This window comes from Cloeon dipterum, chromosome 2 (genome assembly GCF_949628265.1).
Source record: "Cloeon dipterum chromosome 2, ieCloDipt1.1, whole genome shotgun sequence".
NCBI lineage: Eukaryota > Metazoa > Arthropoda > Insecta > Ephemeroptera > Baetidae > Cloeon > Cloeon dipterum.
This window is the reverse complement of record NC_088787.1, coordinates 33,261,216-33,284,237: the sequence shown is the minus strand read 5'-3', so window position 1 is coordinate 33,284,237 and position 23,022 is coordinate 33,261,216. Positions and strand designations below refer to the sequence as shown.

Below are 23,022 nucleotides of genomic sequence, written 5' to 3'. Positions count from 1 at the left end.
AAATCGGATTTCGAGTAAGGAGACAGCCATTGCCATTTGAAAAGCACGGTAACTTTCCAGCCAATTTTCTCAAAAAATTACAGCGCTCCTTAGGTCAATTTAGGCTTTAACTGAATCCTAAGCGATGAGTTTATGCATTGGCAACAAGCATTTTCCAGGCTTTTCCAGTATCATTCCTCTTTAACTACCTAGGTAGCAAGGTAATATTACTTAGAGAACATAATGCTTCAACTGTGAGCACCGTTTCCAACAACAATTCTTTATGTATTTATTTTATTATAATTCATGAAGGCAGACATGATGAGTAGATGCCAACAGGAATCAACCAAGCTGTTGGTTTGCATTGTTGAGCCTATGCTTTGCGTGCACGGTGTAATGTGAGAATTCGAGCGACGTTTGGAGGGTCTGATACGCGCTTACATTTGAATTTCTGGCATTGCAATGAAGAGTCCATTCGGATATGGGAGGATTGCAAAAGCTTTCCGACACGCTCGCTACTTGCTTGCTAGCACCTTTTCAGCATGCACGAATTAATTCCACGGGACGAATGTCAGGCGTTTCAGTAAAAGCCCCCGGTGCTGGGGCAGTAACATGAGCTACTGGGACTGGGCTTCCTCCAATGAGGCCCGTGCGTCCATGTTATTAGCTCGTGATATTATTGGGACGCGTAGTTTTCGCGAGTTGTTCGCAATCAGGGGGTGTCCCATCTCGAAAGAAGTTAACCGATAAAAAACTCATAAAAAATGATGAAGCGCCGTAAACTTGCGAAATGATTTTTTAAAATCAAAATTTTATTGTAGCTCGTCCTGTTTAGAGTTTTATTTTCCAGATAATGAAGAAACTCCTGCTGAAGAAAGCAAAATACATAGAGTTTCTTTTTGCTGTACTTTTTAATTTATTTAAGATTAATTTTCTTGACCTTATTTAATCTCCTTATTATCACAGATAAAAATGAAATGGTAAAATTAAGAAGCAAGCGTTTTTTGAAAAAAAAAACGAATAAGTTCTTATATGACCCTCAATGACCATTTTTATGAGAAGCTGGTTTAATTAATACTTGCAGCAATTAACGTAATTGATTGATTTTTGACTCCTCTATTAACAGAAACGACTGAATTGGCCAAAGTTATTTGATCTGTCTTCTTGGAGGCAAAATACAACTGGAACTCCAAAAACACATTTAAAATAATATATTTTGTCTCACTAAAGCACCCGGAGATGAGTGGGAAAAAATTATAGAGAGCTAAAAAACGATTTGTAGGGAGAGAAAAGGCTGATGCGCATTTCTAGTCGAGGTTTATTTCTCGGAAAAGAAATAGGGCGTTCAATTTGTGAGGTGAGGTCGGGGAAAAAGGCCCGTCGAGGAACATCATGTGGCGTCGATTGCAGCCGAGGCGCCGAGGGCACACATTCTGCAGATGACGCGCAAAATAAAAATGGCCGCCGCGAGGAGCACGTGCTCCGACAATTACGCCCATTATGATGTGCGGCCGGCTTTCGCATGCATAATGCTCGAGTTAAAGTGCGGCGCACGCCGGCCGTGTGCGAGAGCAGAAATCCGAATCGGCGCGATTTATCAGCGTGCACGGGGGTGATTATTCCCGCTTCATTCTCTCTCTCTTGCGCGCGCTCGGCACTCTGCAGGTAATCCAGATGATTTATAGAGAAGAAGCTGCCGCGTGACACTTCCCCGCCAGCAGCTGCTGCTGCTGCTGCTGCTGCGAAAAATTGGCCATTATTGCAGATGTATCGGACATTGGTGAATTTATTAGCCCGCCAGTCGAAACAGATACAGGCCGGCGAGCCGGGAAGCGCAGAGAGAGATTAATTCATTTTGAATAAATCCACGTCATCCGCGCGGCAGCCTGTACACTCTCACTCGCGGCTCCATGCATGACGGCCGCGTGTAAATTCAAAGGGCATCATTGATTTTTGAGCACTTAAATTACGGCCGCCGCATTTGTACGTATATATGTATATCCGACGTGAGCGCGCGCGTGTGTGTGTGCGAAAAGTGTGGTCCGCGCCAGAGATATCACACTTTTTCCGTCCCAGGCCTGCGGCAAATTCCGGCTCAAATATTTTAGTTTGTCTGTCTGGCGGGCGTCGGCGTAATCCTACTTGATGTGCAGCTTAATCAACTTCATCAGAGCTTTTAGATTGCAGCCGCGCGATAAATGCAAATGCGCCCGCCATAATGCCCGATTGATGCGTCTGCCGGCCAACGAACGGTGCAATCCGCCGCCCGACCCAAATTAAATATTTACGCCGCACCTTTTTATTCTGCAACAACAGCAACGTTTATGATCCACCTTTTTGCGTTGGGGTTGTTTTTTGGGCGCTGTTAATTACAGCGCAAAACGCTTCCGGACGGATTTATTTCGCTTTTACTGCCCCAGCTTATCTGTTTTTGTGCAGCAAATTGCTCATAATTAGAGGGAATAAACGGCTTTTGAATCCGTTTGCTTTCGTTGTAATAAGCTCACCGCAGGCCCACACAAAAATTACTCAGTAGAAAATGTAGCAAATCATTTTCTGGAACAACTGTTTCCATTTTTTAGCTTGTATTAACGCAAGCTCAACATTTTTCTACGCCTATTTTGCAAAATATAGTTTTAACCAAAATAATTATTAAATTGGTGCGAATTCTATAATTTTAAGATTGATTAGTACAAATTGAAAATTAATATTTCCTTAGCAAAGCCTGATTTAAGATTAGACACTATACAAGCATCTCAAACCATTTGATTTGCTTATAAATCTTGTAAATACTATGAAAATTGTACATTTAAAATATAAAATAACCATTCTAAAATGTGAGAAATGTATAATTGTCGATGCATTCAAATTTGCTGGACCAGCGTGGTTGAAAAATTGTCTTGTTTGTTTCTAGACCAAATCTAAATCTAGTTCCCAACAAATTTTAATTCTGCAGGATCAAATTTCAAATTTGATACAGCTTGAAAAATATTATCATATCGATCACAGCTTCTGATATTCTTCCTTAATCAAGAGTACCAGCCGAAATGAAAGTATGCAACCCGTTTATCGGACGCGAGAAGCGCGTTGCATACCCAGTTCTACGGTGTGCGCTCTGCAGAGGCACATAAATAACGACAAACAAGCGATTTTTCTCTCCCGAGAAGGCTTTCAATGGAGCGCCAATATTGACAAATGAATAGGTGATAATTTAAGTAGAGGAAACAATGGTCTATTTGTGATTTGTAATCCCAGCGGGAGCGGGATGCGACCCAGCGCAATGCAAAGGCCGAAAATTCAATAGAGCCGGCAGAGTGACCGCAAATGACCGCAACACCTAATAGCTTTTCAAACAAATCGTCACTGTGGGCGTTTCACGCAACCTCAAACTCACGCTAAGCGGCTTGTGAGCAAGCAGCTCAGAACAACTTTGGACCCTTCCGGCGCGACAATCCAGACACACGGCGGCGGCTTTGGCCTAACTAAATATCAACAAAATAGGTTACAGATGTTGTTTGATGTCGGCGCCTGCAAAGCGGATGCCACGCTCACTCAATTATTCACGCGAAATTAACAACCTGAGAATGGTTTTCTCTGCGAAAGCCATCTTCGCCCTGCTTCACATCAGACCGACCGTTTCACAGAGTCTCTGCTCCGTAAGTCCATATAGGTGGACATACTACGTTGGTATTTTTTCCAACAACATTTAAATAATGTCTCTAGATTTAATTCATGGTTTAAAATTCTTTTTATTCAATGAATCCGTGTCACTGGTTGATTTTTTATATGCACGAAATGAAAGATTGACAATGTCATTTTTGCAAAGGTATTTTTTTTTAAAAAAAAGGCTGCAAAAGAACCGATAGCAAAATTATATATTTCACGTTTTCTATGCTATCCTGATAGCCAAATTTAAATGAATTCAACATGTCAATGCAACATTTTCAGAAAAATTCTCAGCTCATCATTGACTTTTTTAGAAAGTTTCTTAGAAAGAGAAACTGAACTGGCCACTAATTTGAACATATCCGTCAAAATTAGCATATTAAAAACATTTGTCGTTGTACGTGATCATTTTACAAACATTTTAAAAATTTCTCAGAAGTAAAAACTACTGAATAAATCTTAGATCTATGAAATTTTGGAGTTCCCTCAATAATTTAATAAAATTAATGCTCTGCTGAGAGTAAACAGCAACAATTAATAGGACAAAAAATTCGGTTAATTTAAATTTCTAGTGTTTGTTCTAGGCCAAAATAGTGACTAATGTAATTCTAGAAAATAACATTAATTTCTTGTTTATAAAAGATTTGTAAAGGAATTGACCGACGAGATCATGCGCAGTGAATATCTAGGTGAATAGAAAATTCAATCTGGAGTATTGCAAGGATTACCTAGACTTGGTCCGGAACAAATCTACGCAATCGGTTGCAGAAAGAAATTGCAAAGCCGTCTGGATTACATAAATAAAATTACGGAGCAGCAAATCCGGCGTGCACGCGTGTAGTAATTTCTCTGGATCCTCAGAGGTCTGCTGGTGGGATTACAACGCGAAACGACCTCTGTTCCGCGCCTTGTTTTCCCGGCAAGACAAATTCGCCGCGCCTCTGGTGCAAAATAACAATCTGATCGGTTTGTGCTGGCTGGTTGGCAGGCGGGCCGAGCGGCGCGGCGGTGAAAAAAAGCAGAAGAGCATCTTGCCCCCGTCCGTCGATTCGGAGCCGCCGCCGCCGCCGGCATAGCTCAGCTGGCACTTGGGTAGCGCGAAGAGCAGCGGGCGAGGTGTAATTTTTTCACGGCCAAACGAGCGGCCAGGGAGTTGGAGTGCGAGTCGGCCCGCCACCAGCAGATACCCACCCGGCATAAAGCGTCATAAAATTATGCAAAATTCAGGCGCGCTGGTAGTAAAAGCCGACGCCGCCGATGAAAAATTCAGCTTGCCTAATGGTTTGTTTATTAAAATGTAGGCAGACTAGCGCTAATTGCCGCGCTTACGACGCTCAATCCGCGACCAACACGTAGTGCTGCGAAAAAATCTAGATGCTTGGAATTCATCGATAGCTAATTTTTTCCGTCCGATTCAGTAAGGAAGATTGCATCATATCCTGATAGAATATTGAACTAGGTAAATCACCAATTTCACGATTACATCAGTGCCTAGTAAGAGTCTATGCTATTGAAATCAAATTCGTGTAAGAGTAAGATGGCAAATTAGTTGCATTATGGGACCGTATATCAAGACAGCCAATGGCATATCATCTATTTCAACGTTAATAACTTTGAATCCTAGTTCCAAGTCACAGATATCTATACTTTTATTTAAAAAACAAAATTAAACAGTTATTTTTATAATCATAATTTGTCAAAATATATGTATTATGAAATTTATTATAAAAAATGAAGAAATAGTTTTATTTATTGTTAAATATATAAAATTAAAAAACACAATTGTAATTTATTTATTAAAACAGGTGTTTAAATTTTCTAAAAAATATTTAAATGCAAAATTATGTTACACCTAGCATGTTTAAACACTATAAAAGTTGCGCATTTGAAAGTAAAACACATGCTTGAGCATCAAGCTATTATGCTCCGTTTTTTTCCATTTTCCTCGACGTGGTGCACGGCACAGTTCCCGACAGCAGAAGCGTCTGTGTTTTTTCGTTCGACGAGCTGCTTCTTAAAATTTTACGAGCGCAAAGGGCCGCCGCGCGCCGTCTCTCATTTTTAAGGTGCGCTGATTGCCCATTTTGCGGACGCCGACGCTGCGAAAACAGCCGCCGCACATAAAATTAAATTGGCGTCGTGCTCAGTCACTAAACGTGAAGCGGCGGCGGCGGCGCACTAAATTTTGAGCACTTGGTACATGCAAGCAACACACAACAACAGCGCAACTACTACAAAGAGAGAGAGTGGGAGTCTCTTCGGAAGCGCGGATCGACAAGGCCGGATGGAGAGGCGGGCGCCGAGATGCAAAGCGCTAATTATGCAAATGAGCGGTACTAGGACGACGGCGTTGCCGGCGTTATTTGTTGATTCCTCGGCTCAAACCTTTAAGTCGCTTGTTTCCGCGAGGATATGGACGCCAATTAGCGCCGAAGCCACTTCAATTGAGCGAATTTACATCACTAGGTGCTTGAAATAAAATGAAAACTGTCGCAATCACTATGCTAATATTTGCTCTCCCACGACTTAAGAGTAGTTTCACCTTGCGCGGTCAGGTTGTGGTCGTCGTAACTGTTGGCACTTTAAAATTATCCTGGGAGGAGTTAACGATTTTATCTTTTGAAAAAAAAATTAACCAACTACAAGGGTAAGAATAATTTTTGAAATTAATGACATTTTTAATGACAAAAACCCCAAAACTTAAAACAGTTTCAAGGCCTTTATGAATAGCAATTGCGAATTTTACAAGGGAGTAGAAAAACCAAAGATCAGTCGTAAGATAACATTACATTTTTTATTATTAGAGAGTTAAATCAGTTTCCAGTTGAAACTGTTATAATCCAGTTATCATTACAGAAACGCTTAACTCCGACAAAATTTTAACTAAGCCTCTTTAAATCCGATTTAATTATAATGAAATCAAATTTATACGTTTCATACAAAATGGGTACATCATGGAAGATCTTTTCTGGACCATGGAAATCTGAAAAAATGTTTTTACGGTAACTTTCTCCTACCTTGGAAAGTGTCTTTAATTGATATTTTTTCTCTCTACAATCAACAGGTCATTTAATTAAAATTTCGTTTTTAAATTTATATTCGAGTCATATTTTTGTTAAATAAAATCTGCTTAAGTAGTATGTTTAGATTTAGATAGCTTTACGATAATTTTTTTAGATATTTTTACAATTTCATTCATATTTATTTGGACAGACGGAATCGGCTTTTAAATTCAGATGACTGATCTTGAATTTTAAAGAACTATAGCTCTCTGCTTTTTTCAAAACATTCAGCTAAACTAGGAAATTAAAGCCAATCCAGCCAGTAACAATGTCTGACTGACATTGTTACTCAACACGTACGTGACATATTTTTTTGCGTGAGCATAGCCATCGATGCATGTCCGCTCGGCCTAATTAATTAATGCTGGCTCTCTAATTAAAATTAGAGGGCGCATGCAGAGCACAGGTATACACGTATTATGATATAAATGTCCGGTCCGTTTGGCGCGAGTGATGCATCCATTACGGCTGCAAATGCAGAGAGCCTAATTTGATGAGGCCATCACGCTAATAGCATGGCCAGACTGCTTCGGGTCCTCCGAGGCTAGCTCTGGCTCTGCAGCCGCCGACCTTTGTGCTCTCGTCACTTTTGATGTTTGCAGCCGGCCAAACAATACATAATACATGTGCACGTTTGTGTACAGCACAGCACAGCACACACACACACACACACAACACACACGGAGCGGAATGCACACAGAGGATCACACGGCGATCCTTTCCTTCCTAACATTCTCGCCCGTCAAAATCTTGCCCGAAATCCCTTCAAAAGTTTTTCGCGCCGCTGACGCCCCCAGGTTTTAAACCTTGGAGGTAATTAATTATTATTCCGGAGGATTAGCAAGTTTTGCGCGACCGGCTTTCCCGCCAAACACCGAGTCAAAGTTGATATTCGTCGCAATTCGCTGTTCCGAGAGTAAAGTTGTGTCCAGAGCAAAAGTTTGTTTCACCTTCATGCATTTTAAATGCCCTCGAGCGTTAATTCTTTAGTCTACATCCACCTTTTAACTTGAGCAAGTTTAAACAAATTAGGGTTAAATGCCCTCAATAAAATGTGCACTGACTAAAAAGAAACTATGATAGTTGAAGATGTTACTATAAAAGCGATTTACTTGATTTTAAATAAATATAACTATCGATATTGTAATTAGATATTTTTTAAATCTGTAAAACGGCAAATAAAAGCAAAAAATTAAGTGTTGAACCGCAGATTTTTATGTCAGAGGTATTTTCACGTAAGAGAAACTGATTGATACCAGATGAAATGATCAGAGATACTGTCTCAATCCGTTCGCCCGTTAAAAAGCAAAATATAAAAATTTGCTTACCCAAAAATTCCCAAAAACAGTTTTCCTTACGGAGCCCTGGAAATATTTGCTACGGCATGGCAGGGTCACCAGACTGGGGTGACCTGCTCTGCGCTCTGGGTGTCAATAAAACGACGTGCAAACAAAATTTATAAACAAAGTCGTTCTCCTCGTCGGTGTACTTATCGTGGCAAAAAATCGGTCTGCACGCTTCAAACTTGGGGCCATAAAAAAGTTTGCAGACACTCTCCCTCTCTCTCATTATTTAACGCGCTCGTGTTGAATGTCGCCCCGATTTTTTCCGCGTCAAATTGATGACCATAAAAATGCGGCAGATGTTGCGACGAGAGGGTCAGTTGGGCGCGTGCAGTTATTAGATGAAAAAGGCAGGCGGACGGACCAAGTTTGTGTTGAACGCCAGGCTCGTTTTAGCCGCGTGATCCAATAATTGTCTATAAAAGTTGAGGCTGACGTCCCGCCACAAATGTTTGTTCCAGCGGCGCGGCCACTTTTGCTTAAGTTTTCCAATATCGACATGCAGGCGGCAGGCAGTCGGTTTCGTTTTGCTCGGCACGAAAAGAAATTGTCGCACGGCCGTTCCTTCCGATGGGATTTCGCTCTCGCACACACCCAACTTCGCCCGAAATATTATTGGCTTGCCTGCTCTGCTCTCTTTTTTCTAATAAACTTGCCCGCCGATTAGATCTCGGCTCTGGATACGCACGTAACGGGCTTTGCCGCGGCTGCAACTTCTTGTTTTAAGTACACAGCTGCTGCAACTTTTTGGCTTTGTTTGATAAACGTGTTTTAGTATTTTTCGAGAGAGGGTTACTGTTCCACCTAACATCCCTTTGTTTTGAAGCTGAATAAATAGCGGCATTTAAATATATGTGACTGTTTTATTACTCCATTATCATCTTACTCTTGCTTTACTTTTGATATTAGTTTTTTTCAATTTTAAATATTCAGATGAGTAATCAACGCAAATTATATTAGCAATTAATGTTGCATCACCCCCTTTATTTGAGGCAGTTTATTCATAACATAATTTTAGCTGAAAATTTATGAAATAACCCTCGCCTCGATGTACTTCGGATAAAATATTTTGTTAATGAGAAAGAATTTAATATTTTTGGTATTTTTGCTAAAGACCCTTGCCTCATTTTTTTCCTGAAAGCAATATTTTCGACTTGAAATAAAAAGTCAGTGAACTAACCCTTCTCAACGAATACCTAAATTAAATTTACAACCTTTGTGGGTAGGAGAGTTCTGATAAAATCAATTACGTGTCTCAAAGAGCTTAATAGTTTTTTAAATCCGTGAGTCCATTGCCAACAGCTCAGTGACAGTTAAATAAACGTTCTACCTTTCAGGCTGCGCCAGACTAAGCAAAAGAATGGTTTCTTTACTCGCGGATAATGAAAGGGTTGAGGGAGCAATAAATTCGTTACTCACGCACGCCACGGCCGACTTTTGTGGGGTTGCAGTTGTCGCTCGCAAAGCACACACATTTATCTCGGAAATTAAGCAAGCGTCGCAAACATGTGTGCGGCGCCGACGAGAAAGCGAGAGATGAGGGGCGGGTGGGCTGAAGACAAAAAGACGTTTAACGCGCGAGATAAGGTCTCCGGGGGCTTAATTGGAAGTGTGTGCGTTTCAGTGTGCAATTCAATTGCACGCAAACGTATTTAGGTGACGAGTGTGTATGCGTACGTACGTACATCCGTATGTGTCGCCAGTAAGCGGAGAGCTATTTAGAAAACGACGATGTCTCGCTGAGGAAGAAGCGGCAAGACTGCCTCGTGCGTACGGGCTTGCAACCTTTTTTGCCCCTTGAATGTCTACTGAATCGTGCGAAGGATGCTCTGCCGAGAAAATAATTTTTTCAATGCGATTTCCGTACAGATTTCCGCAATCCGCTGAAATTGCAATGGTTTTATTATTTACTTTTAAAGATAAATGGGATACATGAATGAACTCGAATTTTGTTAAAGTAGCAGTCAGACGATCTTTTTAAAAAAGTATTCATGGAGCCAAGTTATATAAAATATTTTAAAATTTATTTGTTGATTAAACAAACATATTAAAGAAAGATTTATAAATATTAAATCAATATTTTAATAATTTATTTAAAAAATTTACAAAAACAAAATATTTTTACAATGCGTTACAAAATTTAAATAATAAAAATAATTATACTATAAAAAGTTAAAGTTTATTTACTAAAATTAAATTTTTCTTTCTTTCTTGCCTCTGCATGTCGTGGCATTTGAACGTTTGTAAGCTACCCCCGCGGCCCATATAATTGAGTGGGTCTCGGAAGAAGTAGAAGAGACCGACTTCTTCTCTCTGAGCAGCACCGTGTCGCGTATTTATTCAGTATGCTCTCTCGTATACAACCGCATGAATAAAGCCCAGTGCCGTGTCGCCGCCGCCGCGCTGCGCTGAACTAATAAAAAAATAGGAATTTTCCCCGGCAAACGAGAATTCATGTCACCCACACTGCTATTTTCATCTTGACACCGGCGTGAAGGCGATAAATTCAAATAAACACACGCGAGAGAAAGAAATCTTTGCGCCGGGGCGAAATGGAGGGAGAATTCACACACACACACACACCTCGCTCCTTGTTATTTCTATCTCGGCTGCCTGCCTGGCAAACTTTTTCCATTCACGTCGGCCCTCAATCCTGCTCTCGCGCCGTGCGACACACACTGCAATTGCCAGTGCAGGGAGGCAGAGAAGAGAGCGGTGGCACCGACAACTTGCACGTCGTCCGGATGGCCGCGACGCTATTTTTCTGCAATCAACACAGCCACCCGTTTTACGGCGCAAATTGCAAACTCGGAACTTGCCCCGTGTGCGCTAACTGGTCTCCGGGGTCTCGAAATCCACGTGATGATCGTTTAAAAAGTCGTGCCAGGCACTGTTTTTGTGTCGCAATACAAAAATGTGGTTGTGTTTGCTCTCGTCTGTGGAGAGTGCTAAATAAGTGGAAATTTCTCGTCTGCCATGAATTTTCAATTTACAAAAAAGTATGAAAGCATTGAAATAACTTTTACCTTAAACCTCTTGATGTCACTGTAAAATATTATGTCGTAACCCCCATTATTTTCTCTGGAAATGTTTAAAAATCTGTCGATAATAAATCATACTGATTTTAATTAAAATCACATTAGTTCGCAGGTTTTGCCAAATTGTCCTTAAAGAACGCAGAACAATTTGGTTTATCGCATTTTTGTTAACTTATCACAATGTATCTCTTACTCATATAAAAAATTGAAATTTGTGCGAAATATTGAATCAGGCACATGCAGTTGAAGAAATAATGCTACAATTTTTTCATATATTGGCCTTCTTTTATATTTGGTGGCGAACTAAAGCGATTTTTTTCGAATTTATGCAAATTTCGTTGATATTTGATTTTTTTATACTCACATACAGTTTATTTTTCAGAATGATTAATTTTTCTAAATTCATTTTCAATCATAAAATAGTGTTATCAATAATGTGATTTTTTTTCTAAAATTAAGGTTTTAGTTGGATAAACCATAAAATCCAACCAACGCGACACAAATTAAATTACTGAAAAAGTTTGACATGTTCCCCATAACTTCATCGATGTTTTCTCAAAAATTCTTACTCGGCATAGTGCACCAGGCGAAATATTTAAAAAGAGCGCGACGAAAATATTTAAATCACAGAGTGGCTTCTTCTCTTAAAGGTGAAAAATATGATTTTTTTAAAAAAAATGAACTAATCATTTAAAAAAATAGAGCTTTTATGAATCAGGGAAAGGTTTTTTAGAACAAAATATGAGGTCTTGCAGATTTATTTTCAGAAAATAAATCCATTACTCTCATTTCCCACGGAAGTTTAATCAAAAATTTCCTTTACTGATCGTTCCTAGTATTTTAATTTTGCCGGCAGTTCAAAGTTTGCACACTTGGCCTTTCTCTTGAAGAGCAAATAATTCAAAGAAGCATGTTAGCGAAATCAGAAAGTTTTGAATTGGCCTCAATCCAAACAGGGCAAAGGAAAACTCTGCGCGGAGAGACCTGCAGGCATATGCATATAGTCGGACGTCATCAAGCGCGAAAGCAAACAGCGAGAATTAAGCATGCAAAATTGATCAGCTGGAAATGTGATTAGATCTGCTGCGCTGTGGAAAGTGCTTTGGCCGCGGGATTCGTGCCGCTCCGCCGCCGCCGCCGACGACTTATGCAAAAAGTGAAGAGTCGGTGCTGGAAACTACTATTTAAGTTTATAAACGTAGTTTGTGCACGGTTGTAATAAAACACACTCACACACACAAAGAGCGCGGGGACTCTTAGCATGCTAATTTATTAAAATAGTCAGTTAAGATGCTAAAACTTGTGTGACAATTTGTGCTCCCGTGGCCGCTAATTCATGCAAGTCATGTTAAGTAAACACTCGCTTTGCGTGCTTCTTTCATTTGTTTATGCAACGCCGTCGGCGCGCTCTTCCTCTTACTTCCTTCGCCGCCGGCACAGGCACAGCATTCGCCTCACGTGTCATTATGGAAATGCGGGCCGCTGCTTTAATTGTCGCCAGCCGTTCCGCTCCACGGCGGCACTATTTCCGGCTTCAGTTCTCGCAGCCCCCAATCGAATCTTTTCTCTGCACTCTCTCAAACGCGAAAGGCGTGTTGAACAAAGCGCCGAGAACGTGCTGCTTTGTTAGTTGATCACCGCGCGCACATTTTCTTGCAAATGCGCCGCGGACGTGTGTTCAGGATGCACTCGACCGAATATTATTATTATTATCATCACTGCTCTCCCGAGATAATGCCGCCGTGCACTGACAATGAGATTGCTGTCCTCTTTGAATTGCATTAGATCTCATTTGAAAGATTGCGGATCTAGAAGCGAGATCGCAAGAAATGTAAAAGTGGATTTCGCAATGCTATCTGAGAATACATTAATAGCGACAGCGCATACACTGACCTAATAGTGGGCTTCCGGCTGGTCGTCAATGATATCTAGCAGTTCTCAGCTGAGTCAGCACTGAAATTGGGCCAGAGTAATGGTAAAAGATTGGAATCATTTGTAATAGTAACACATGGGAAAATTAACTGATTTTAAAAGACTTTAAGTTTCGTTTCCTAGATGCGTCAGCAGATTCTGAAAATCAACCCATTTCAATTTTATCGGAATTCAGATGAGATAATGTCGGTTTTTATTTATTCTGCTACTTTTTACCAAATCTGGTAGTCAGAAGATTTTTAGGTCAGTTTGGAAATCCTAAAATTGAGAATTCATTATTTTACAGGATATTTATTCTTTTATGAGAATAAGTACATACATATACTTAAAGCCCGACGGGCCTGCAAGATAGGACCTAGTTTTTGGTCAGATCGATCCATTTTTTGTCGGTCTGTGTCCTTTTGCAGTGTAGAAGACACTGCTCAACTTTTTTTTGTTTATCATTGTTTGGGTTTAATCTTTATTTAAATCATCTTCATTCATCGGCTGGTCCAATTCATATCAGTTCTCCAGGATGACGATACATGCACCCACTTAGATTGCAGAAAGCTAAAAGAAAAGCTGATAGACTTGAATTTCACAGCCTTAATACATAATGAACAATTTTGCACAAAATTTATTTGACATACTGTTTATAAAGGAAACAACACTGTCTCTTCTTTAAAAAGGCGGTTCACTATTTTTCCCCAGCGCTTTTTTTAAAATTCCCGCCAATTCAGTAATCGGAAAGATGTTCAGAGCTACTAAATGATTCTAAGCGTGTAAAAGAAAAGTGATCTTGGCTTTCGAACCTCTGGCCTAGCCGTATGCTGATTGCGGCGCCCTTTGCGAGCCGATGCGCATATAATTGTCAAAAGTTGGCAGTCGCACTCCATCACCCCGGCGCGTGATAGGTATGGCGAGAGTCGCAAAGGCACCCCCGGCACACACACGCGCGCTCCCGGCTCGGTCCCCGAAGCGCCATTATTTTTGCCGAACGAGCAAGAAGCTGCCGAAGCAGTAAGTTGCGCTCCGGTCGCGGAGTGTTTGCCACGGAGAGAGAGAGAGAGAGAGTTGAAATGGTCGGTTCTTCTTCTTATTTCTATTCGGCGAACGTCTCAGGTGTGACTCGGGCGTTTAGCTCGAGTAATAAAGTACAACCCTCTTTATTGGGCTTTTGCTCACACACACGCACACCAAGCAGAGTGAGAGAGAGAGAGAGAGAGAGAGAGAGAGAGAGAACCTCCGACCGACTATGCTCCCTCTCCGAAAAGGAATTTTTATTGCTGAATCGTATGGACTAAGAGCGGAAGACTGCGTTATTTTACTTACTCACGGCTACAAACCTCAAGAGGAGGCACGGAAAGTGGTCATGCCCTTTTTACCATGAGAATTTTTTTTTTTTGGAGAAGAGGCAAAAGATGTTTAAATTCGAAACAAAATTTCAGCTTTTAAATACGCGGTGCAAGTAAATAATGTGAAGAAAGGAAAAATCACAATGGTTGAAGAGTTAGACAAATCTGTACGAATCATGGGCAGATTATTATGAAAATGCAAAAGCACTAAACACACCAAAAAACACTTGCATTGTGTTTTTGTTGAAACGATATGAGTATACCGTACGTTCCATTGTCAATATTTAAAATTTATAATAAGAAAATAATGATGGAGTCATCAAAATTGAGTTCCTCGATCACATTTGGGTAGTACACAACCGTCACAATTTTTAACTAAAAATAATCAGAGATTTTGATGATAGAAATTCCTTCTCTCTGTAAAAATGTACTCACCACAAGTACGCTTTTTAAAAATAATTAAATTTAGGATAATTTTCAGCTATGGATTCAGTTTAATTGTCAGTTCAAAACAGAGACAACCGTGCAATTAAGTTGATTTTTAATCTATAATTTTGGGAAATAAATTAAGCATTATCTTAATAATTTTTTAAAGTTTCAGTTACAACTAAAAGCTACTCAGGTTGCTATGGAACTATCCAAAAACACAGCTCCACAGTTTGACAGATTTTTTAGCAACCTACTAAAATTGGTGATTTATTTCAATTAAGGATAATAATTTACATCTCAAATCACTCCAAATTTGACAAATTACACCAAGAAAAATTTTAAAGAATAATGATACTGGAAAAGCCTGGAAAATGCTTGTTGCCAATGCCTAAACTCGTCCCTTAGGATTCAATTAAAGCCTTAATTGACCTAAGGAGTGCTGTAATTTTTTGAAAAAATTGGCTGGAAAGTTACCGTGCTTTTCAAATGGTAATGGCTGTCTCCTTACTTGAAATCCGATTTAATTTCAAAACCAAGAGTTTCCCCAATAAGTGGCATACACCGTTGGACAGATCTCGACGAGAGGAATCGGAATATGCCAAGAAAATATGTTCAAGCACTGTAAATTTCGGAGAAAATTGGCAAAATGTGAATTTTTGCTGTAGGAAGGTCCTTTTTTATTATTGCAAATTGTTGAACAAATTGTTTATTGATGCAACAATTGTTTGTGACATCCAAAAATTCAAATAATTTTCAATTGTTGCCCAGTATTATTCCACTTAAGGAGAGTAAACTTAACAAGTTAAGTTTACTCTCCTTAATTCCACTTTAAGCAACCACAAGCCTAAAGATCGTCAAAATCTTCTTTCTAATCGGTCGATAAGTTTGCCATAAAACCTTTCAGGCAAGCCCCGAAGACAAATAGGCGCTAAGCAGCTGGATTGGGATGGTTATTATGTCCAAAAATCTTGATAATGGTTGTTTTGTTCTATTTGAAGACACAGGAGGACGAAAATTTCCTACATTAATATCATAAGACAAAGAGTGAATAACAGGAAAAAGAGAAAAAATGAATTTATTCGCGAGTTAAACTTCTAAGAATAGTATAACAAAATTATTTTCGCATAATAATTGTCCTCAAAAATCCTTAGCCATTTACAATTAAGGATATCGGTCAAATCACTTCACATGGAAATGATCGGCAGCGTTTCCCCGTCACGCATCTCCTTTTAAGGTGGCTCCTTGTTAGAGCTAGAGTAGCGAAGCAGCGGTGTTGCGAAGCGACGGCGGGAGAGAATGAATAAACTTTATACTAGCGCGGGCGTATAAAAATTGGAAGCAGTAAAAATAATCTCGAGGAGGATAAAGGGCCGCAACAACGCAGCTGCCTTAATTGAATTTGACCCTGGCTTTTCTTTCCTTTTCTTCCGAAGCATACACACTCACGAGCAGCAAGCGCAGCTGCGACTCGGTGTGTGTGTGAGTCGACGCCCGCCAAATTGGCAGAGCAGGCTCGATTTGAATTAGGAACGCAGCCGAGCAGCAGTGATTGCGATCACACACGTGTGTGAGAGGGTGGCTGGGCTGATGAGTGCCATCCGCCGCGCGCGCACACACCAGCATGCAGGGCGGGTGGGTGGGTGGGCGGGTGCAGTCAGATATGAAACAAGCTGCCTAGCTGCTATTACCCTGATTGAATTAGCCTCCTGTCGTACACGTTATTTGTCATCGCCGCGCAGCAGCGGCGGCGGCGGCGGCGGAGGCGAAAACGCCGGCTTGGAAGCACCTGTTTCGCGCTCACCTGCCGCCTTCCGCCCGATTCCCTTCGCCGGATTGATTATTAGTGCCGCAGATGATGATTTTAAAGATCAGCAAACTCGCGCCAGCAATTTTCCAGCCAGACAAAGTGAATGGTCTCAATTCCCCGAGCATTAAGTTTAAATTTCTGACAAACTATTTGGTTTCATTGATTAATTATATAAGAGATACACACTTAGGTGGATTTTCTAATTATCGAATGAACGCAAATAGTACAGTTTAAAGACACAAAAAGTCGTTTAAACTCGTCCAAATTTATATCTACTCCTTCTCATAAATTATTCGAACAAGACTTTTTTTAAAAATGTCCTCTTCTTACATTAAAAGATAAAAATAAACTAAGAGACAGTTCAGCGCCATAAATTTACATTACAAACAACAAATTGAAATGAATCTTCTGGTGATTGTTGTACGTAGGATGATTAGCTAAACAGATAAGTTAAAAAAGAATTAACACTTTTCCTTTATCTAAGCAGCTGCTTTTAGGCTGCAATCCAGAATATAATTTAAAATCTTTTTAAATTCTTATCATAAAATTTTAAATTGAATGTGTGAAATGAAAAAATATTTTGTCCTCGTACTTACAGTAGCTGATCTACTCCTTGTGAGAGCTCATCAGCAGTACTTTTACCTGCAAAATAAAATCAACACCACAGCAGACTGAAGAGGATTTTGCTCCACCGGCCATGGAAAGAGTGCAATTAAAGAGGACAAAGGATGCAAGCGAAGAATTCCTCGAATGTTGCCACTCACGTCCTAAGACACAACGGTCTTCAACAATAAAATTCGCAGACCCAAAAAGGAGCGATTTTGCTTCCTGGATTACGATTTAAACTGGGAGAATCATAAAAAATTGTTATTTTAACCCATTTGAAGGTCACATGCAAGCCAATCAAAGAGGTTTTGCAGAAAATTTAAATGCATCTTAATAGCTAGAGAATCTTTTTTATTTATTTATTTTTTTGTAAGTCTTGTAAATTATGTTAAGTAAGTCTTGTAGTAGACACAATATTGCAGAGTGAGTTTTCAATTGCCTTCACTGAAAAATTATAAATTAACATCTAAACAGAGAAGCTTACAAGAAACGCTAGATGATATTTTCTGCAAGAGTAAATCTCAAAGTCTAAAATATCAAGCTCAAAGTGACACCCTCGGCATCCGGCGTGACAAACGGAAAAACTATCGTATGAATAAAAACACGTCAGAAACGATGAAAAGCCGTGGTAGTATGCGGTCGGTTCATTTTATTACTGAATCAGCGGCGGCAGTGACGGCTTCACGCACTCGTAGTTCTCTGCTGCGGGCTTTTGTAGACCGAAAGCAAAGCAAAAGCATCCTACCTCATTTTGCGAGCTGACCCCGGCCGGCGTCGTCATTACGTCGCGCGATTGTCGCGAGCAAAAAACAGTTTGCAGCACGGGCTTTTGTATGCAGTCGGAAGAAAAGCGCTCGCTCCACGTACACAGAGCGAAGACGACGACGGTGGAGGAGGATCGACCCATTTCGCCGGTGCTTACTTTAACGTTCTTTGCGGTGGATTACACGAGTGCACACCTGTGTAGCGCCGCCGCCTGCACACACACACACACACACACAGCCCGCGCGCTCAAACATAAAAACCGTCGGCGAGCTTTTCCCCGCAATTACTACAAACAACCAGAGATTAGGGGCGTGAAAAACGGCCCTGTTTTGGGGGCGAAGTGCAGCACCTTTCACCACCGCCCGGGCCCGAATTGCCGGAGTATATTGAAAATTACTCCCTGCCTGTAAATCTAAATTAGGAACGAATTGCTAGAGAAAGAAGAAATTTCGCAGTGAACTACTTTTTAAGTTAGAATTAATGATTTCAAGAGAGCAAAATAATTTTCATTTGTTTCAATTAATTCATAATGTCGAGAGTTGCAATTTTAAACTAAATAATTTATAAAGAGTTGTCGTTAAATTAAACAACCATTCAAATAAATTTGACTTGCGTGTGCGGTGGCACTCAATGTTGCTGTTGGTTGTTAAATATATAAAAAAGGCTCAGAAACATAAAACTCAGTTTGAAGAAATCTTAATTGGTTCTAAAAATTAAAATTTTTACCTGAGCTAAAAGACAAAAATAAACATCAATAAATAACAAAATAATATAAGCTTTCCAGTTTTATTAAAATAATTTGATAATAGCATCAAACCAAACACAAATGTTTTGTCATTATTAACAGTAATTAAAATGTACACTAAAATTTAAAAAAACCTGATATAAATCCGATTTTCCACTGCCCTAGCAAAACCAAATAATGAGATCTTTCAGCAGGCGTCTCAAATGCATTATTATGACGGATTCAAAGCGATGCCCGGCTGAATTAAATTGCAATTAAAGTGTGCACCGGCATGAATAAACAATGCGGTGCTGTTGCCGCCTCTGCGCGGCAGACTCGAGTGCACACCGCTCGCTATCCGAGAGCGCTCTGGCCGGCTTTCTGGGTGAAAAGCTCTCTTGGGCATCCATAGATAAAAGTCGTGTATTTATCGCATGTTGGCGCGCGCCGACGAGGCCATCAGCCCCGTCCCGCCACGGCCCTGCAGAGGGTATTTCTAGGTACGATTCCAGTACGACTATGCTTTCCTAGGCACGGATATACGGCTGCAAACTCAACTTTCAGAGTTTTTTCGAGGCAATTTAAGACGTAGTTTAAACAAACAAAATTATCTTATTTATAAAATAGAATATGAATGGGAGAGGCCACTTGATAAAAATGTTGGTCGTTAGATTTTTCATTTGATGGATTGTGATCATTTTTCGGTAGATTTAATGGACAGTTTTAAGTATTAATATAAATTGTGGAATCTTCACTAAAACTGACTAATATTGTGTAGTACATTTCAAATATTTCTTTGTTGCACAGTCATTTGTACAATTATGATCAAACTAATTTAACGTAAATTTAACCATTTCTCCTTTAATAATTTTCTTTAGAAGTAAAAAATAATTATAATAATTACCAAAAATATATTTAAAAAATTTAATTTAAAAAATAAAAGTAAATTTTGTTTACATTCAAAAATTTTTATATTTTTGTTTAGTTTATTAATTTTGTTTAAAACTATTTAAAAGTTACATTAATTTTTTCTGAGTAGCTTAATCATACTAGAAGGAATGCTTTAATAGTGTCCACATTACCAGAAAAATAAAATTCTAGTTTAACTGTTTTTTTTTCTATTTTATCTAAACAACTTCTTCTAAAAACTATGGTGTACTTTTTTTCCTGGATATTTTTTGCTCTATTCTAAATTAAACATTGATAATGGTGGTACAAAGTTATTAGAATTCCGAGCCTGAGATAATTATTATACCGTTTCTGGGCGCGTTTGCTGCTGCAGGCAATTTGCGGACCGGAGCATTATTGCAAAGCTATGCAAGTATCGAACGCGTCGCACAGTATTGCACTGCTCAAACGGGGGAGGCTAATTCGGCCGCTATTGCTTATTCAACCGTGACGAGGGTGCTAGGTAAACAATCCTCTTCAAATAGTGTTTAGTATGTAGGTAGGCGTGCTTGGCATCATGAGCCCCTGCCGCTCCGGGGAAACGCAACCGGCCTGAATTAGCTGCTTAGCGCGTTGCGTAACCACACAAGCCGAAAATCAAAATCTCAACTGACACACACGATGATTGCTATGTGCGAATAGGTGATCACCCGCGCCCTAAACAGCCGCTAAATTATGTTTGCGTGAGCTTGACCAGGATCAAGCCTGATGTCCTCTGATAGTTTTTCTGCGGCGGTTTAAAGATGGCAATAACTATGAAACCTAGAAAAATCCTTATTGCCACAGCATTAACCACTCCTAGAAGATTGAATTTAAGTCAAAAGTATCAAAATTTATGGTTCTAGTGGTGTATTTTTCGTGCAATTGTTTTTTTAATTTGAAAAAAATCAGCACTTTCTTTTTATTTCTCCGTACCATGATTAAAAGAAGAAAAATAACTTTTATTCCCTTCACAATAAAGTACACACCATGATTGAATAGATATCATCCAGAAGGATCTAAAAATATTGATTAAGAGTACTTTCAATTACCCAAAATATTAGCAAATTTATAAGAATCTAGAGCTAGTTCCTTTTTACTGATCTCCCCAATATTAAATAATTGTTCGCAGTCAAATTACCCCCCGTTCAATGATGCCAATAATGTGCTTTGTTCAGTTGCTTACTGTTTACTGAATATTCACATCATAATTAAGATTATGTTAAGATTAAAAAAGAACTCTTATTAGCACCAATGATGGAGGAAGTCAAAATTTTTCAATTGAAAATAAATGGAGTTTCCCTGGAGCAAAGTAAGATTTCATTTCTCTGTGTTTATGAGAAAAAATAAATAACCCCTCTAGAAAACATTTTACAAGCTGGAGAGAAAGAGTTCGTTTATAAATTTTTCTTGATTTATTTATTAAATTTTTAAAAGAGGCTAAAGTGACACGATTGGAACACGATATTGGAACAAAAAATATGTTCTACACCTTCGGAAAATTATGAATTAATACAAGCAGGAAATTATCACGTAGAAAAATAAGCGAAAGAACGTGAAACGAAAAATAAAAAAATTATTTATTCTGATTTTGTCTGCAGGTCCTGCCTTCTGGGGTCTGATAAACCCGGACTGGGGCATGTGCACCAAGGGGCGGCGGCAGTCGCCGATCAACCTGGAACCGTCGACGCTGCTGTTCGACCCGAACCTGCGGGTGCTGCACGTGGACAAGTCGCGCGTGGCCGGCTCGCTGGCCAACACGGGCCACGGTCTGCTCTTCAGCGTGGACAACTCGTCGCGGCCGGTCAACATCACGGGCGGGCCGCTCAGCTACAAGTACCAGTTCCACGAACTGCACCTCCACTGGGGCCTGCACGACGGCTCCGGCTCCGAGCACTGTGTCAGCGGAAATCCCTTCCCGGCAGAGGTGAGGAAACAATATCTCTCAACGCTGAAAGCGCGCCACGAGTTTTGCTTGATTGCGCTCGGGGATTATTATGCGGCTACCGAGTCTATTCCAATATATATTGATTATCTCATGAATGAGTGTCGGTTTTGTTGCGAGTCATTTGATATTATGAGAAAACTAGGATTTTTCCCGGTTGAATATACTGTAGAAATTGATTCTCCAGTTTCATCAAACACAAAGTAGGCCAACGCAATTGCTCAGTACACGCCACTCACGTTTATAATTGAACCTGAACCAATTTAAAAAAAAACATACCTGATCTGATCAGAGTTTGCAATGAATAGAGGATTTTCGAATATAAACCTTTATAAAATATTTTCAGGTGGTAATAAATCGGTTAAGAAGGTTTTAAAGGAATAATCTTGTTTAATTTGTCTTTTGAAGTAGTAAATTGGTTAAATATTGCGTTTTTTTAGAAGTTTGTAAAATTCCATACATTGCAACTTTTTCCTTGAGCCAATACGTTCATAGCTTTCTTAGATACAACATAATAAATCTGCGTTAGTGTAAGATGTTCCACTCAAATATTTATTGACTTCAGCACATTCGTCTCCAAAAATTCCCCGAAGGATGATGATGTGATCTATGACTAGGGTTGGGAAACTTAGACGATCGACTATTTTTTTCTGTGCTCTATTTCTGTCCAAAAACATGAAATCTTCACGAATCATGTAAAATGATGACGATTGACACCCACTTGAAATCGTCTAAAACCGTCTAAATTGCCAAAAATCGTCTAAACACGCCTGAAACAGTCTAAAATCCCCCAAAATAGGCCGATTGATGGGGAAATTATCATATTATATAATATAACAGAATGCAACGTTGATTTGCCGCGATTATCTTGGTTCTGCACGGGTGGATTTTTTTCACCCGCACCCAGTCACGGAATTCTTAAGTTTAACCTGCACCCGCGGTGACGTGTGTTCCAAAAACCCGCAACCGCATTACCGAAACCCCGAATCTTCATATTATAAATTTTGCTATTCACCAGTTGCATTAAGCCCTTTGTGTTCGAAGCCGCCACCAGATGTCGCCACCGTATACTTTCGTAATATATTTAATTTTAAGGAACTTCCGCTGTGATTTCAGACTTAATCCTGCTACTATGCATTCTTCACTTAATTTATTTTCTTTTGACGTGCTGAAAACCAAAATCAGTCCAGCCATTTGCCGTAGAAACGTCGTAAAATATTTTAAATTTATAAAATAGTTTTTCACAATTCTACACCGATTAGCTTAACCGATATTGGTTTTCAGCACGTAAAAAAGGTCAAGTGAAGAATGCACAGTGGTAGGATTAAGTCTGCAAGTGCTTTAAAATTAAAAGTATATGGTGGCGCCATCTGTTGGCGGCTTCACAAAATATTTCATGGTGTTAGTGCATAAACTCGCAACCGCACTGCACCCCCAGAAATGACAAAAAATTAAACCAACCTGC

At 39.7% G+C, this 23,022-nt stretch overlaps 1 protein-coding gene across 2 annotated transcripts in view; it reads left to right on the top strand.

Annotated features, from left to right (window-relative positions):
- CARPB (Carbonic anhydrase-related protein B) overlaps nt 1–23,022 on the top strand; it is a 91,780-nt gene that overhangs the window by 38,756 nt on the left and 30,002 nt on the right. For both annotated transcript variants that reach the window (XM_065478765.1, XM_065478764.1), the window contains exon 3: nt 21,214–21,539. In XM_065478765.1, coding sequence (XP_065334837.1) covers nt 21,214–21,539 — 326 coding nt within the window. The remainder of the gene's footprint in view (nt 1–21,213; nt 21,540–23,022) is intronic.